This window comes from Chiloscyllium plagiosum, chromosome 7 (genome assembly GCF_004010195.1).
Source record: "Chiloscyllium plagiosum isolate BGI_BamShark_2017 chromosome 7, ASM401019v2, whole genome shotgun sequence".
Classification (NCBI taxonomy): domain Eukaryota; kingdom Metazoa; phylum Chordata; class Chondrichthyes; order Orectolobiformes; family Hemiscylliidae; genus Chiloscyllium; species Chiloscyllium plagiosum.
In genome coordinates, this window is record NC_057716.1 from 29,747,275 (window position 1) to 29,763,122 (window position 15,848).

General features: G+C 42.2%; 1 protein-coding gene across 5 annotated transcripts in view; it reads right to left on the bottom strand.

Annotated features, from left to right (window-relative positions):
- LOC122551440 (sperm-associated antigen 16 protein) overlaps positions 1 to 15,848 on the bottom strand; it is a 992,024-nt gene that overhangs the window by 955,443 nt on the left and 20,733 nt on the right. For all 5 annotated transcript variants that reach the window (XM_043693348.1, XM_043693349.1, XM_043693352.1 and 2 more), the window contains exon 3: positions 6,011 to 6,109. In XM_043693348.1, coding sequence (XP_043549283.1) covers positions 6,011 to 6,109 — 99 coding nt within the window. The remainder of the gene's footprint in view (positions 1 to 6,010; positions 6,110 to 15,848) is intronic.

Here is a 15,848-nt window from a genome sequence, read left to right on the forward strand (position 1 = left end):
CTGTTTTAAATTATTTCTGCATGCTTCTAAAGTACCTTACATGAAACCATTTGTGAGTAGTTCACACTATATATTCTAAATGTATGCATAGCTTAAAAGCATCGTTGGTCATGAGACCATTCCTTTCCTACTTAAAAAAAATAATTTCACTATTTCCAGTTGTGGTAATTATCTTGTCCAAATGGTCTTATCTGCCAACAGAACACCCAGGATTAATGACAACACCATAGATCAATGATCTTGAATTTATCCCACATATGGAACAAAACCTGGCGACCTCTTACCCATTTTTCATTGATCAATCAGAAAAATCTCATCCTACTCATTTTCCACTGTTAAATAGGTCAAATCCATGAATGAATTATTCCTTTTTAACATAGAAATTGCAATTCATCATCTGCTATCACCAAATGAAATGGGGAGGAGTGCAAAAATAGCACATAAAATTCATGTACCTGCTTCATCTCCACAATTGCAACATGGTCACATGCACTGTTGAACTTCCAGCTGCCTCGGTAGTGGGCCAAGTGACATTGTGAAGAAACTATGTATTCCAGGCAGAATACCTTTAAAAATGAACAGTCTCTCTAGTAAGAAAGTTGCAACAACATACTCTAGATGCATGTTGGAAGTATTGAGAAAATAAAAATGGACATCTCATCTAAAGAAAAAGACGCTCCCATGGAGGAAACAATTGGTGCAGTAGGGTCAGCTCATTGAAAGCCCTACGTAAGCAGTGGATGTGATTTATTTGGACGTCAATAAGGCGTTCAACAAGGTTCCTCATGGTAGACTGGTTAGAAAGGTTAGATCATGTGGAGTACAGGGAGAACAAGGCATTTTTATACTGAACTGGCTCAAAGGTAGGATACAGAGGAAGGTGGTGGAGGATTGCTTATCAGTTTGGAGGCCTGCGACCAGTGGTATGGCACAAGGATCAGTGCTGAGTCCATTGCTTTTCGTCGTTTATATAAGTGATTTGGATGTGAACATAGGAGGTATGGTTAGTGAGTTTGCAGATGACATCAAAATTGGTGGTGCAGTAGCAGCAAAGAAGGTTACCTCAGAGTGCAATGGGACCTTGATCAGATGGGCCGGTGCGCCAAGGAGCGACAGATGGAGTTTAATTTAGATAAACATGAGGTGCTGCATTTTGGAAAGGCAAATCGGTGCAGGACTTATGTGCTTAATGTTAATGCCCTATGGAGTGTTGCTGAACAAAGAGACCTTGGAGTACAGGTATATTGTTCCTTGAAAGTGGAGTCACAAATAGACAAGGTAGTGAAGAAAGCATTTGGTATGCTTGTCTTTTTTGGTCAGTACATTGAGAATGGGAGTTGGGAGGTCATGTTGCGACATTGGTTTGGCCACGTTTGGAATACTGCGATCAATTCTGGTCTCCCTCCCCTAAGAATGATATTGCGAAACTTGAGAGTGTTCAGAAAAGATTCATAACAATATTGCCAGGATCGGAGGGTTTGAGCTATAGGGAGAGGCCGAATAGGCTGGGGCTATTTTCCCTGGAGCATCAGAGGTAGAGGGGTGGCGTTATAGAAGTTTATAAAATTATGAGGGGCATTGATAGAGTTAATGACTAAGGTCTTTTCTCCTCGGTAGCAGAGTCTAAATCTAGGTTTAAGATGTGAAGGGAAAGATTTAAAAGGGACCTAAAGGGCAACTTTTTCACAGAAGGTGGTGCGTACATGGAATGAACTGCCAGAGGAAGAGGTGGAGGATGGTACAATTACAATATTTAAAAGGCATTTGGATGGGTATATGAATCTGAAGGGTTTAAAAGGATATGCCAAATGTTGACAAATGGGACTAGATTAATTTAGGATATCTGGTCGGCATAGACGAGTTGGACCAAAGGGTCTGTTTCCATGCTGGACAGCTTTATGACTCTCCTGCTCCTATTTCTTATGACCTCTTGGTATTTTTGTACACAAAATGCTCAAAGATTTGGACTCCTTGTGGTTGTTGGATTTTCCCCATTGATGTGAGAAGCCCCACAAAGCCACATGCATGCAGTCAATTGCACCCTGTATCAGTGAGCAATGTGGACAACTTCAGGTGCTGCAGCAGGTGGTGAAGAAGGCAAATGATATGTTGGTCTTCAGAGAAAAAGAGGATGAGAGGACAGGAACAGGAATATCCTGCTGCAGGTGCCTTGGTGAGGCCACATCTGGAATACAGTGTGCATTTTTGGTTTATTTATCAGAGTAAGAATGTGCTGCCGTTGGAGGAAGTGCATTTGGAGGAAGATTTTCAAGACTGATTCTGGGATGGCAGGATTAATGCATGAAAGGAGACTGTATCAATTAGGATTATATTCACTGACATTTTAGAAGAATGAAGAGAGAGCTTATAAAAATCCTTAATATGTTAACAGAATAAATAGATGTGCCTGATGACTCCAGAAACAGAGGTCACAGTCTAATGATATGGAGTAGACCATTTAGGACCGAGATAAGGAGAAATTTCTCACCCAGAGAGTGGAATTCTCAGCCACAGAAAGTAGGCAAGACCATAAAAATTGAATATTTTGAGGAGTTATAGTTCTTCGGGCTAAAGAGGTCAAAGGGCAACAACAAGAAGAGGGTACTGAGTTGGATGATCAGCTATGATCATATTGAATGGGGGAGCAGACTCAAAGACCCAAATTGTCTACTCTTGCTCCTATTCTCTAATGTTTTTATGCTTCACCTCAGTGATTAAAGCGGGTGACTTGAGTTGTATACATGGGAAAAGCAGAGTATTGCATAACAACCAAGAAGGTATAATTCCTAAATGGAGCATCCTATCCAAAACCACATGGTGTGTTTCACTCTATCCTACCCTTCTGGGTGGGTCAGTTAGAATTGGTGGGCATCCACAGATGGAAACAGAGATGCTTGGCATCTTGTGACAAACTTAAAGAGGACCCCTTATGTATATCAGTTTTCATGTCCTAAACCTCCATTACCTAAGCATCTCACCGGGGAAAGGCAAATGGTGAGACTGCATTTAATATTCTGCATACAACGAAGTGAGAATGTAATCTAAGAGATTAAGAAGACCAATTGATGAGACAATCAATGCAATTGGGGATTGAATATATAAATCCATCCTGAGTCCTTATCATGTCCCATATGCTAGTAGTAATTTAATGTGTCATACCACTAGTGTTGGTAGCCCTTCTGTGGTGCACGTGACATGCCTTAAGGCAAAAATAAAGTTCAAAATTTCTGAGGTCCTAAGGCAAGGATCATCAAGAATTATCATAAATCTCAAGACCCATGGGAAGGTTCTACAGAATTTAAAAAGGTGGACTAAGTAGATTCTAACCTCAAGTTTGCTAAGTTAGATGAAATGAAAATGGAGAAAAAACATATGAAGTTTGATTATTGAAAAAGTCAATCGGTCAGACAATGAGCTAATGATTAGAAAGGTTACTGACTTAAATGTATTTCTGAGTCTGAAAGAATGTGCTATAACCCAACAGTTATAGCACATAACTGTTGGGTTATAGCCTGAACTATCACAGTAACTCTGAAGCTGGAGTCTTGATTTAAAACAAATCATGACATCAAATATGATTACGAGACTTTTCATCAATTATCGGGGTGTGTTTGACCATAAAATTGTGCTGTATAAATTTAATACAATTGATTGCAAGACATAATGATGGCAAAAGTGTGAACTTAGAAGACTGAGGTCAAAGTTCATTAAACCCAAAGAAAACAAGCAAGTCTTATGGAAAATAAAGAACATGAAAGCATGGGAAGGGTTAAAGCATGAAGACCACTGGCAATCTGTGTTCTGTGGAAGTCAGGACGGAATAACCATAGTGGAACATTCTTACACCAATTAGCAGAGTAAGGTTAAGGCTGAAACGTCACTATGGTGAGATGAGATAACACAAATAATAAAGCAAGTTTCTCTGTTAAGTGTTATTATGACAAGATTGGGACAATAAATATTTGGGACATGACAATAAAATATCTAATTAATAGTAGAGTCAGCTTGAGACAGGAGACTATTGTAACAGATAGAATAGCTAAATATCTATCATGACAGGTTAGTCTGGAATTGAAGATCACTGTAGCACAGTCAGCAATAAATATCCAACCGTGACATTAGAATAACATTAGGTAGAATGTACAACTAAAGAGATAATGGGAACTAACATCACTGGTTTATTGTGTAGCTAGAGTGAGGTACTTTGATTAAAATATTTAGACATGCTGATAAGCTAACAGAAACATGATAAAACAAAATATAAAAATCCAGAGACCCTGAGGTTCGTGGGCATTCGAGAATCTGCTTTCTCAGTGTCACGGTTTTTTGTTTGCAATTAAAAGACCTATTTCTTGAAGAACTCTCTGCATCTCCTGATGGTTCTCTATATTTTCTTCACATCAGTCTTTGAGTTAATTGATCAGGCTTACTATGGAAAACATGACACATTTGTGATGTTACCAATGGTAAAACTGATCATTTGCTGGAGACTGGGCAGTGTCAAAGTTTGAATGCACAGCTTATTTGCATGGAAATAAATTGGAAGCAAGCTTGCCTCAGAGCATTTAGCTAGCTCAGGAGGTCATCTGCTCAGAAGCTGGAAGTTGAGACACAGCAGGCTGATTACCTGTTTCGGTCTGATCCTTGAACATGTTCATAGACCAGTTCACTGGTGATTTTAAACACTGTATAGGTAAAGTTTTTGCAGTATTTTCATATATGGACCAGATCAGACCCCCTCAAAACTACTCAACATTAAGCAAACACAATTTATTCAAACACTACAGTTAAAATACAACAAAAGAAAGAACTTAAAATAACAACTCTATTGGAAAACTTAACTGAATAATGATTTGGAGGTGCCAGTGTTGGACTGGGGCGGACAAAGTTAAAAATCACACATCACCAGGTTATAGTCCAACAGGTTTATTTGGAAGCACTAGCTTTCAAAGTGCTGCTTCTTCACCAGGTGGTTGTCACCTGATGAAGAAGCAGTGCTTCGAAAGCTAGTGATTCCAAATAAACCTGTTGGATTATAATGTAGTGTTGTGTGATTTTTAACTTAATAGAATAAAAGAGAGTAACTATTGCAAATTAACCATTCCAATTTAACAACAATTCCAGCACATCCTGTATCAAAAAGGAAAATTTGGAAAAGAGATCTCACATGCAATCCAGCAGCCTAGGAAAAGGACCTCCAGCCTCTGGCTGTAATAGAGGGGGGAAAATAGTTTCCAATTCTTCAAACCCACAACAGCAACTGATGAAAGCTAACTAAAAACCTTGATCAGAGAGAGCTTGACCATACCCATTCAGGCTGCTTCTGTTGTTCCAACTTAAAACAAACCCCAAGATCTCACAAGTTGTTTATCTTTTCATGGACTGCTCCGGATCTGTCCCTGAGCCTCTCTTGAAAAGAAACCCAGGACAAAATACACGTCTTAAAGCCACAGCATCATCACAGTAATGTACTTTGCTGGAAGAAAGAACATTAAGTAAATCCTATTGTTAAAATTGTTTTGGATTAATGATATTCAGAGTAAACCCAATGGACTGAGCAAAATACAGATAAAATCCTACATGGGCAACACAAATCCCTCTTCCAATGTTAATTAAATAAATTACCAAGTAAGTTACTTTAGTAATGTGCACAAGAGAACCTTTTGTGGAAATTGGCTGCCACATTTTCTATAAAACAATACTAATTGTAGTCCAAAAGCTTTTCAATTGTGGAAAAACACTCCACAAAATTCTGGGCTCATGAATTACATGATATAAGTGTAAGTTTTTACTTTCTCTTTTCACCGTAGTTTAAATGAACATTAACGTAAATGTGGATGCTTTAATTGATCAGTAAGTAAATGTGCTGATAATTGAGACAAAAATGTTTAGTAAATAAATATTAATCAACACAAAACTCAGGTTCAAAGTTACGCATTTAATAGCACACAAACTCAATGCATTAAACTACATACTCAAATTAACATTGATATCAATAAAAGTCTCTTACTGCAGCTTTTAAATCTTCATTCCGTTGTTCTATTGTTTTCACTATATTCTCCAAACTTTCATCTCCTTCTGGAATACTGATGTCATCATCAGCAGGAATCTAAACAAAACAAAAATACAAAAACAAGACAGAAAATCATGAAATATTTAGGTCAGGTCGCAGCTGTGGAAAGAAAGATAGAGTTATGATTTCAAGTAGTGATTTTTTTTGTCAGACTGAGAAAAAGAAACGTACTTGTATTAGAAATACAAGCTTTCCTGTAGAAGGGTTTTGTCTGATGCTTTTAGAATTTGTCCTGTATACAAAAAGAGCCTTACAAACTTTCTATTGAAGTTAGCCCAGGAAAATATGGGCATCTCTGATCACTCTCCACCCTAAACCCCTTCCCCTCCCAACTGCCATTACTGGAAAATCAGTCTCCCAAAACAATTTCCAAATCTCAACTTTGACCCTACTTTCATCATGACATTTCTGCAGCTACTGATCTGCTCAACCTGCTCAACATTCTGAGCTCCATCTTCAAACCCCTTGTCCCCATTTAAACAATACTCTCACACCTTGACCATTTCTCCAAATAGGAACCAAATTAATGCAAAGGATGCAGATTGAAGAGATATGCTGGATAGGTTTACCCAATTGTACCAAGTCACATAAAGCATTACCAAGTCCTGCTCCCCATTCCCAAAATCGTATCTCCAGTCTCTTCCACCCAATCTTCAATAAGTGGGGATAAATTAATAAATGTTATCAATATTAGAAAATCCAACTCTGTCATAACATCTTTTCATAAGGGCTTCAAAATGATGTAAACATACTTTAATTTCACACAATTTCAAGCTCTTGATGCTGTCTCAGGATAGTAATGTTTGGGCTCCTCAGTCTGTCTGCTCCAGGCCGATGGCATCCTGTTCTCTCTCTCCCTTTCAGCTTTTAAAAATTTATTTTTGCTCCTCATCTTCAAGATCAGAGTGGTGTCGACGGGGTGGTGGCTACAACATCTGTGATGTGATTGGGACTCCTGACGGTGGCAGGCCCAGAGCCTACACTCATGGCAGCAGTGGTGCCCAAAGCGGGGACTCATGGCTGCAGTAGGCCCAGAGTGGAGAGTCCTGGCTGTGTCTGCAAGGCAGCAGAACCAGGGTCCACTGGGGCATCAGTGTCATCATTGCTGCATCAGGTGCAGAGACTCCTTGAGGCTTGGAACACCTTGCAGAGTCCTTGCAGAAACTCTGGTGTTGTGCTTGAAATCCAATTTGAATAGAAGATGAACTCTGTTTTAGTAATTGATAGTCATAGAGTCCTACAGCACAGAGACAGGCCCTTTGGCCCAGACTAGTCCATGCTGACCAAAATGTCTGTCCACACTAACCCCATTTCACTGCACTTGGCCCATGTCCTTCAAATCCTTTCCTACAGTGTATTTGTCCAAATACCTTTTAAATATTGTTAATGTACCCACCTCAACCACTTCCGCTGACAGCTCACTCCATATGCGTACCACCCTCTGTGTAAAAAAAGTTGCCCTTCAGGTTCGCTTTTATTCTTTTCCCTCTAATCTTAAACTGATGCTCTCTGACTGCATTCACCCTAGCCATGCCTCTCATGATATTACACATGTCTATAAGATCCCCCCTCAATCTGTTATGCTCTAAAGAAAAAAGTCCTAACTGGTCCAACCTCTAGAGCTCAGACCATTGACTCCAGGCAACATCCTTGTAAATTTCTTCTGGATCCTCCAGTTTAATGACATCGCTCCTATAAAAGGTGACCAAAACTGAACACAATACTCCAAGTGTGGCCTCACCAACATCCTGCACAACTGCAACATAACTTCGGAACCATGAGGTCATGCTGCTGCTGTACAGAATTCTGGTGTGGCCGCACTTGGGAGTATTGCATACAATTCTGGTTACTGCATTATAAGAAGGATGTGGAAGCTTTGGAAGGGGTCCGGAGGAGATTTACTGGGATGTTGCCTGGTATGGAGGAAAGGTCTTACGGGGAAAGGCTGAGGGACTTGAGGCTGTTTTCGTTAGAGAGAAGAGGGTTGAGAAGTGGCTTGAGACATATAAGATAATCAGAGGGTTAGATAGGTAGGAAATTAAGGCTTTTTTCCTCAGATGGTGATGGCTAGCATGAGGGGAAATAGCTTTAAATTGAGGGGTGATAGATATAGGACAGATGTTCTTTATTACCTCTAGTAGTAGAGGCATTGAATGCACTGTCTGAAACAGTAATAGATTCACCAAATATAAGGGCATTTAAATGGACATTGGATAGGCATATGGACGAGAATGGAATAGTGTAGTTTAGATGGGCTTCAGATTGGTTACACAGGTCAGCGCAACATCAAGGGCCGAAGGGCCTGTACTGCACTATGTTCCCAACGTCTTTACTCAATGCCCTAATCGATGAAGGCCAGTGTGCCAAAAGCCTTCTTCATTACCCTATCTACCTGTGATCCCACTTTCAGAGAACTGTGAACCTGAACTCAAGATACTCTATTCCACTAAACTCCTTAAGGCCCTACCATTCACCATGCAACACCTATCTTTATTTGAATTACCAAAATACAAAACCTCACACTTATCCACACTAAACTCCATTTGCCCTTTCTCGGCCCACTTCCCCAGCTGATCAAGGTCCTACTGCAATTTTTGATAACCTACCTCACTGTCCACGATACCACTTATTTTAGTGTCATCTGCAAACTTAGTAATCATGCCTTGTGCATTCGTATCCAAATCATTGATTCAGATAATAAACAATAATAGGTGCAGCACTAACCTCTGAGGCACGACACTAGTCACAGGCCTCCAGTCCAACAAACATCCTTACACTATTACCCTCTGCTTCCTGCCATCAAACCAATTTTGTATCCAATTTTCCAACTCATCCTGGATTCCATGTGATCTAACTTTCCAGAGCAGCCGAACATGTGGAACCTTATCAAAGGCCTTACTGAAATCTATATAGACTACATCTACCACTCTGCTCTAGTCAACCTTCCTGGCCACTTCATCAAAGAACTGCAACAAATTTGTGAGGCTTGATCTCCCACTCACAAAGCCATGGTGAAAACTCCTAATCAAATCCTGTCTTTCCAAATGCATGCATTTTTAACCCTCAGAACCTTCTCAAGTAACTTGCCTATCACAGATGTTAAGCTTACTGGTCTATAGTTGCCAGGCTTTTCTTTGCAGCCCTTCTTGAATAATGGCACAACATTCGCTACCATTCAGTCTTCCGGGACCTCACCGTGGCTAATGATCATGCAAAAATATCAGCCAGGGCCCTCGCAATTTCTTCTCTAGCCTTTTACAGTGTTCTTGGATATATCTGGTAAGGACCATGAGATTTATCCATCTTCATACATTCGAATATATCTAACACCTTCTCTACTGTGAAAATGGACTGTCCCCAAGATATCACCACAAAACTCCCAAGTCATCATGTCTTTCTCCATGGTAAACACAGAGAAGAAATATTCATTGAGAACCTTGCTCATCTCCTGCAGTTCTACACATACATGTCCACTTGAGGGGCACTATTCTCTCTCTAGCTATCCTTTTTCCTTCAATACCTCTTTTCCTTAAAAACCTCTTTAATCTTCTCTCATCTTCTCAGCCAAGGCTATGTTGTGCACCCTTTTCGTCCTCCTGATTTCCTTCTTCAGTAAACTTCTGTATTCCCTGTATATCTCCAAGGATTCCCTTGATCCCAGCTGTCTGTACCCAAGCTATGCCTCCTTTTTTCTGGTCCATGCCCAATATCTCTGGACATCCATGGTTCCCTATTCCTGCTAACCTTGCTCTTCACCCTCACGGGAACATATAGACCTTGAACTCTAGCTATCTCACTTTTAAAGGCCTCCAAATTGCCAGAGGTCCCTTTGCCTGCAAACAAACTACTCCAATCAACCCCTGCAAGCTCTGTCCAATTCAATCAATATTCACACCTTGCCCCGATTTAGAACTTGAACCTGTGGACCAGTTTTATCCCTCTCCATAACTATTTTAAAATCAATAGTCCCAAAGTGCTCTATCACTGTCACCTTTGTCACCTGTCTTGCCTTATTTCCCAACAGTAGATTGGGTTTTGCCCCTTCCCAAGTAGGACCCTCTATATATTGCTTGAGGAAACTTTGCTGAATGCACTTAACAAATTCCACCCATTGAAGCCCTTAACGACCTGGCAATCCCAGTCTATGTTAGAAAAATTAAAATCCCCTACTATGACAACCCTATTGCTCCTGCAATCTCCCAATCTCCCTGTGTATTTGTTCCCATTTGGGACCGATAGTAGAACCCCAATAACATCACTATCCACTTCTTATTTCTTAAGGCCACCCACAAAGCCTCACTGGATAATTCTTCAGTTATTTCATCTCTGACTACTGCTATGATAATTGCCTTAATCAAAAATTCAACTCCACCTCTACTCCTTCCACCATCTGTCTCACCTAAAGCAGGTATGTCCTGGCACATCAAGCTGCTAATCCTGTCACTCCCTTACCCATGTTTCTGTAATGTCTATAATATCCCAGTTCCATGTATCTATCCTCGCCCTAAATTCATCAGCCTTACCTGTCAGCCCTCTTGCATTGAAATAAATACAATTTAATCCAACAGACATTCCTTGCTCCTTGTCGTGTTCCAGCCTGACCGGTTTCTGCAACTTACTATTTCTGATTACTGTATCTCATTCGAGCATCGTATTTGTTTCCTTTGTGTTGAGGATCCTACCCCCTGCTAATCTAGTTTAAATCCTCCCATGCTGCACTAGCAAACTTGGCCATCTAGATGTTGGTCCACCTCCAATTTAGGTGCAACCTGTCTCTCTTGAACAGGTCATCTCTGCCCAGAAAGGATTCCAATGATCTGAAACTCTGAATCCCTGCCCCCTGCACCAATTCTCTAGCCATGCATTCATCTGCCATTTCCTTCTGTTCCCCTCACTAGCACGTGGCACTGGAAGTAATCTGGAGCTTATCACCAACGAGGTCCTGGTTTTTAACTTTTTTCCTAGCTCTCTATAATCACTCTGCAGGACCTCATCCCTATTTTCATTAATGTCATTTGTGCTAACATGTACAATGACTTCTGGCTGCTCACCCTCCCCCTTGAGAACATTCTGCAGCCTCTTTGAGACATCCTGGACCCTGGCACCTGGGAGGCAACACACCATCCTGGATTCCTGTTTGCAGCCATGGAATCTTCTATCTGTCCCCCTAACTATCAAGTCTCCTATCACTAAGGTCCTTACCTTTTCACTTTCCCGCTGTGCCCCATCTTATTCTTTTTGTAACTCAAAATGGTGCCAGATAGTGGCGACAATACACATTTCACTGTATCTTCATAGATTTATGTGACAATAAAATCATTCATTCAAGTAGAGAAAGGATATTGATTACTGCCTTTGTTTAAAGTTGCTCCGTGAATGAAAAATTTACAAAGATGCTCAGAGAACTTTAAAACATAAAGAAGAATGAGTTGGGGCAGATGAGTAACTAAAATAAATTAATTTTGAATAGCATCTACAAACCGACACGGTTTAATGTTAATGGTGGCCTGTTTGGTTACATCTGAGCATGCAATAAGAACTTCCACCAACATCGGTGGTCCCTCACAAATGAGGATGACTCGCTTCCATTCTCAAGGTTAGTGCACAGGTGTTCAGTCCAATGCGGCTTCCGCAAACTCTGCCACACTTGGTCATGAGAAGGGGTGGGTGAGATGTTGATGTGGCAGCATAATCCTTATGCTGTTTTCTTCTGGCTTCCACAACAGCAAGTACAAGGTGCTCAACACCTTCCCAGATATTCCTCTTCCACATTGGAGTGTCATGACCAATAATTCCCAGATGTCAGTGGGAATGCTGCACTTCAGTGAGATCTTGAGGGCATACCTGAAGTGTTTCCTCTGCCCACCTTGGGCTCACCTGCTGCTAGAGAGAGTAAAGTGCTTGCTTTGGCAGTCTCGTATTGGTTATGCAGATGACATGCCCAATACATTACAACCAATCAAGGATGGTCAGTGCCTCAATGCTGGGGATATTGACCTGGTTAAGGATGCTGATGCTGGTATGTCTGTCTTCACAGCTGTCACCAAGAGTTCAGGCTCTGAGCCTGTAGTTCCTACTGCGGTATTTTATATTTATAAATATTATATATATTTATATAAACTCCTTCCAGCCAAGCTCCCCCCCACCCCAGGCTCCCCACCCCCAGTTCCATGATTTCACAACCCTCCATTCTAGTGATTTTACAATCACACATTGACCACCAGCACTCCATAGGCACAATGGCTGGATCTGCCTTGTCTTTCTCGTCCTCTCCCCTTCTTCCCATTCTCCTCACCTCAGACCTTGCACTGCAATAGCGGGAAGTGCAATTGTTTTTCTACACTCTACTGCAGGCAATCTAAGGCCAAACAGTAGTGCCTGGTCTCCAGTTAGCTTGTACTCCCCTCACCGGTGGACTAAGATCTTGTGCTGCTAGGCCAGTGTGCCACAGTTTCCGACCATTAAAAGAATTCTTGCAGAGGCACCTTTCACTCCCTCAGGATGAAGTTTGGGACCTGGAACATTGGGACCCTTCTGGACAGTCCCGCCAGTAACAGACTGGAACGCCATACTACCATCGTTGCCCAGGAACTCAGGCGCTATGATATTGACATTGCCAACTCCTACCTGGCGGGTAGGGGAAGGACAGTTCAAAAGGCAAGGCTGCAAAAGAGTGTCACATCCATGGAGTGAGCTTTGCTGTCAAAAACTGGTGGACTACCTCAAAAATTCCCCCGCCTCATGACGTTCTGACTCTTGCTCAGAATCAGAATGTCATGGTATTCGGTACATGTGCAGCAATGCTTGATGCAGCAACTGAGGACAAGGAGGAATTCTACTCGAGCTTTGACCAATCTCTCCCACAGGTCCCTGCAACAGACAAACTAATCGTCCTAAGTGACTTCAATTCGAGAGTCAGCAAAAGGGTAGATCTTTGGGATGATGTATTCAGGAAAGAGGGAGTAGGGAGGCAAAACTTTAACGGCACCCTTCTCCTGACCAAATGTCACGAACACAAATTCATCACCAAAACACTGTTCTGCCAAAAGGACAAATACAAGACAACATGGCAGCTCCCACACTCCAAAAACTATGTCATTGTTGGAGCAAGGGAACAGAAAAACATTAAAATCACCAGCATCATGACAGGAGCCAACAACTGCCAGATGGATCATCGCCTGATCCAAGCCATGATCAACATAAATATAGCAGTGCAGTAGAGGAGTCAACAGAAGCAATGCCACAAAGAATTCAACATTGAGGCACTCAAAAACCAATAAAGATAACCTCATATAACCAGCTCTTCTCCACAAACCTAGTGACCTTCAGCGGCACTGAGTTGCAGGATTCCAACAGCTTCTGGTCCAGCCCTCAATGCCTGTAAAATTTCAGTCAGACTCAGGAAACACCAAGACTGGTTTGATGAGAATGATCAAGAGATAGAAGAACTGATGTACATATCATTTATGAGCATTAAGCGACAACTACATTCATAAGAGAAAACACAGGCCTACAGGCGACTGAAAGCCAAGGTCCAACAACGAAACCGTGACATAAAGAACAACTGGTGGGTGGAGAAATGATTTGGAGGTGCTGGTGTTGAACTGGGGTGAACAAAGTTAAAAATCACAAAACATCAAGTTATAGTCCAACAGATTTATGTGGAAGCACTAGATTTCGGAGTGCTGCTCCTTCATCAGGTGGTTGTAGAGTATAAGATCGTAAGACACAGAATTTATAGCAAAAGTGTACGGTGTGGTGCAACTGAAATTATAAATTGAAAAAGACGTGGATTGTTTGTTAAGTCTCCCATCTTTTAGAATGACCATGTTGGTTTCAGTTCTTTCATATGTAAATCCCAGACTATTTTTTTGTAAAGTTATATTCTCAAGTGAATCTGGGTGGGGAAAGCACTGGAAGGCACTTACTGACCAAACACCCAAGGTCCCATCCCATTGTTGGATAAGGACAGAGTGACACTTATCAAAGACAAGGAAGCCAACAAACAATGCTGGGGAGCACTTCAGAGACCCCCACAACCAGGGCTCAGTTATCAATCTTTCTTGACCATATCCTTCAGCACACTATACTCTGTGAGCTCAGCAACACTGCAGCCTGCACGAAATAGGCCATCCACCAGCTGAAGAACAACATGGCTGCTGGAGTGGACAGCATCCCCACTGAGGCATTGAAGTGCAGAGCAAAGAGGTCCTGATGTACCTCCACACTATTTTCTGCCTTATCTGGAAGGAGGAAAACATCTTGAGAGAGTTGTGAGATTCCACAGTCATGAGGATTTTTAAAAAAGGGAACAGGCCTGACTATGGTAACTACTCCAGGGAATTTCCTCCTGCTAAGAGAAAGTGAGGTGCAACCTTCCCCTGCCACTACAGGAAGTGCAACCTTTCTCTGCCACCGCAGGAAGTGCAAAACCTGCGTCCACAACTAGCGCCTCACCTCCGTCCACGGCAACAAAAGGATCCTTTCACATCCAACAGAAATTTACCTCCACAAATGTCATTGACTGCATCTGTTGCACCGATGCGATCTCCTCTATATCGGGGAGACAGGACGCCAACTTGCGGATCATTTCAGACAATGTCTCTGAGACACCCACACCAACCAACTCCACCGCCCCATGGCTGAACACTTCAACTCTCCCTCCCAATCCACTAAGGACATACAAGTCTTGGGCCTTCTCCATCGCCAAACCCTAACCACTCAACGGCTGGTGGAAGAATGCCTCATCATCTGCCTTCGGACCCTGCAACCACACAAGATTAATGTGGATTTCACCAGGTTCCTCATTTCACTCACCCCATCTTATCCCAGTCCCAAGTCTCCAACTTGGCACTGCCCTCTTGACCTGTCCATCGCCCTTCCCATCTATCCACTCCACCCTCTTCTCCGACCTATCACCTTCCCCCCACCTTCATCTACCTATTGCATTCTCAGCTACCTTCCACCCAGCCACACACCCCCTCCATTTATCTCTCAACCCCCGGCCCACAAGCCTCATTCCTGAGGAAGGGCTTATGCCTTAAACGTTGATTCTCCTGCTCCTCGGATGCTGTCTGACCTGCTGTGCTTTTCCAGCACCACACTCTCGACTCTAATCTCCTCCTGCTGTTGGCCATTCGAGAAGTCATTGCCAAGATCCTCCTCAACCATCTCCCCCATGTGGCTGAGGAATAAGAACTTTAATTAGTACAGGCATGACACATCTCCATGGCCACCATATCCTGAGGTGAGACTTGAACACAGATCTTCTGTCTCCAAAGTAAGGACACTACCACTGTACTACATCACCTCCTAAAACACTTGGCAATGATGTACGACTTCTCATGTCCAAGTACTCTCTACCTCACTTTCCAGTTCCAACTACTCCCTATAGTTGCAAGTTCATCTCACTTCTACTTTGCTGTCAGAATGCCTGCCCAGGTAGCAGTCAACTATCTTCATTACCTAGGTAAAAACAATGACTGCAGATGCTGGAAACCAGATTCTGGATCAGTGGTGCTGGAAGAGCACAGCAATTCAGGCAGCATCCGAGGACAGGCAAAATCGACGTTTCGGGCAAAAGCCCTTCATCAGGAATAAAGGCAGAGAGCCTGAAGCGTGGAGAAATAAGCTAGAGGAGGGGGGGGGTGGGGAGAGAGTAGCATAGAGTACAATAGGTCAGTGGGGAAGGAGATATACACGCCGTGACATCGAACAATTCTTCCGTCGCCTCCGCCTCCAAGCTTACTTTCACAATCAGGACTCCCGCCCACCT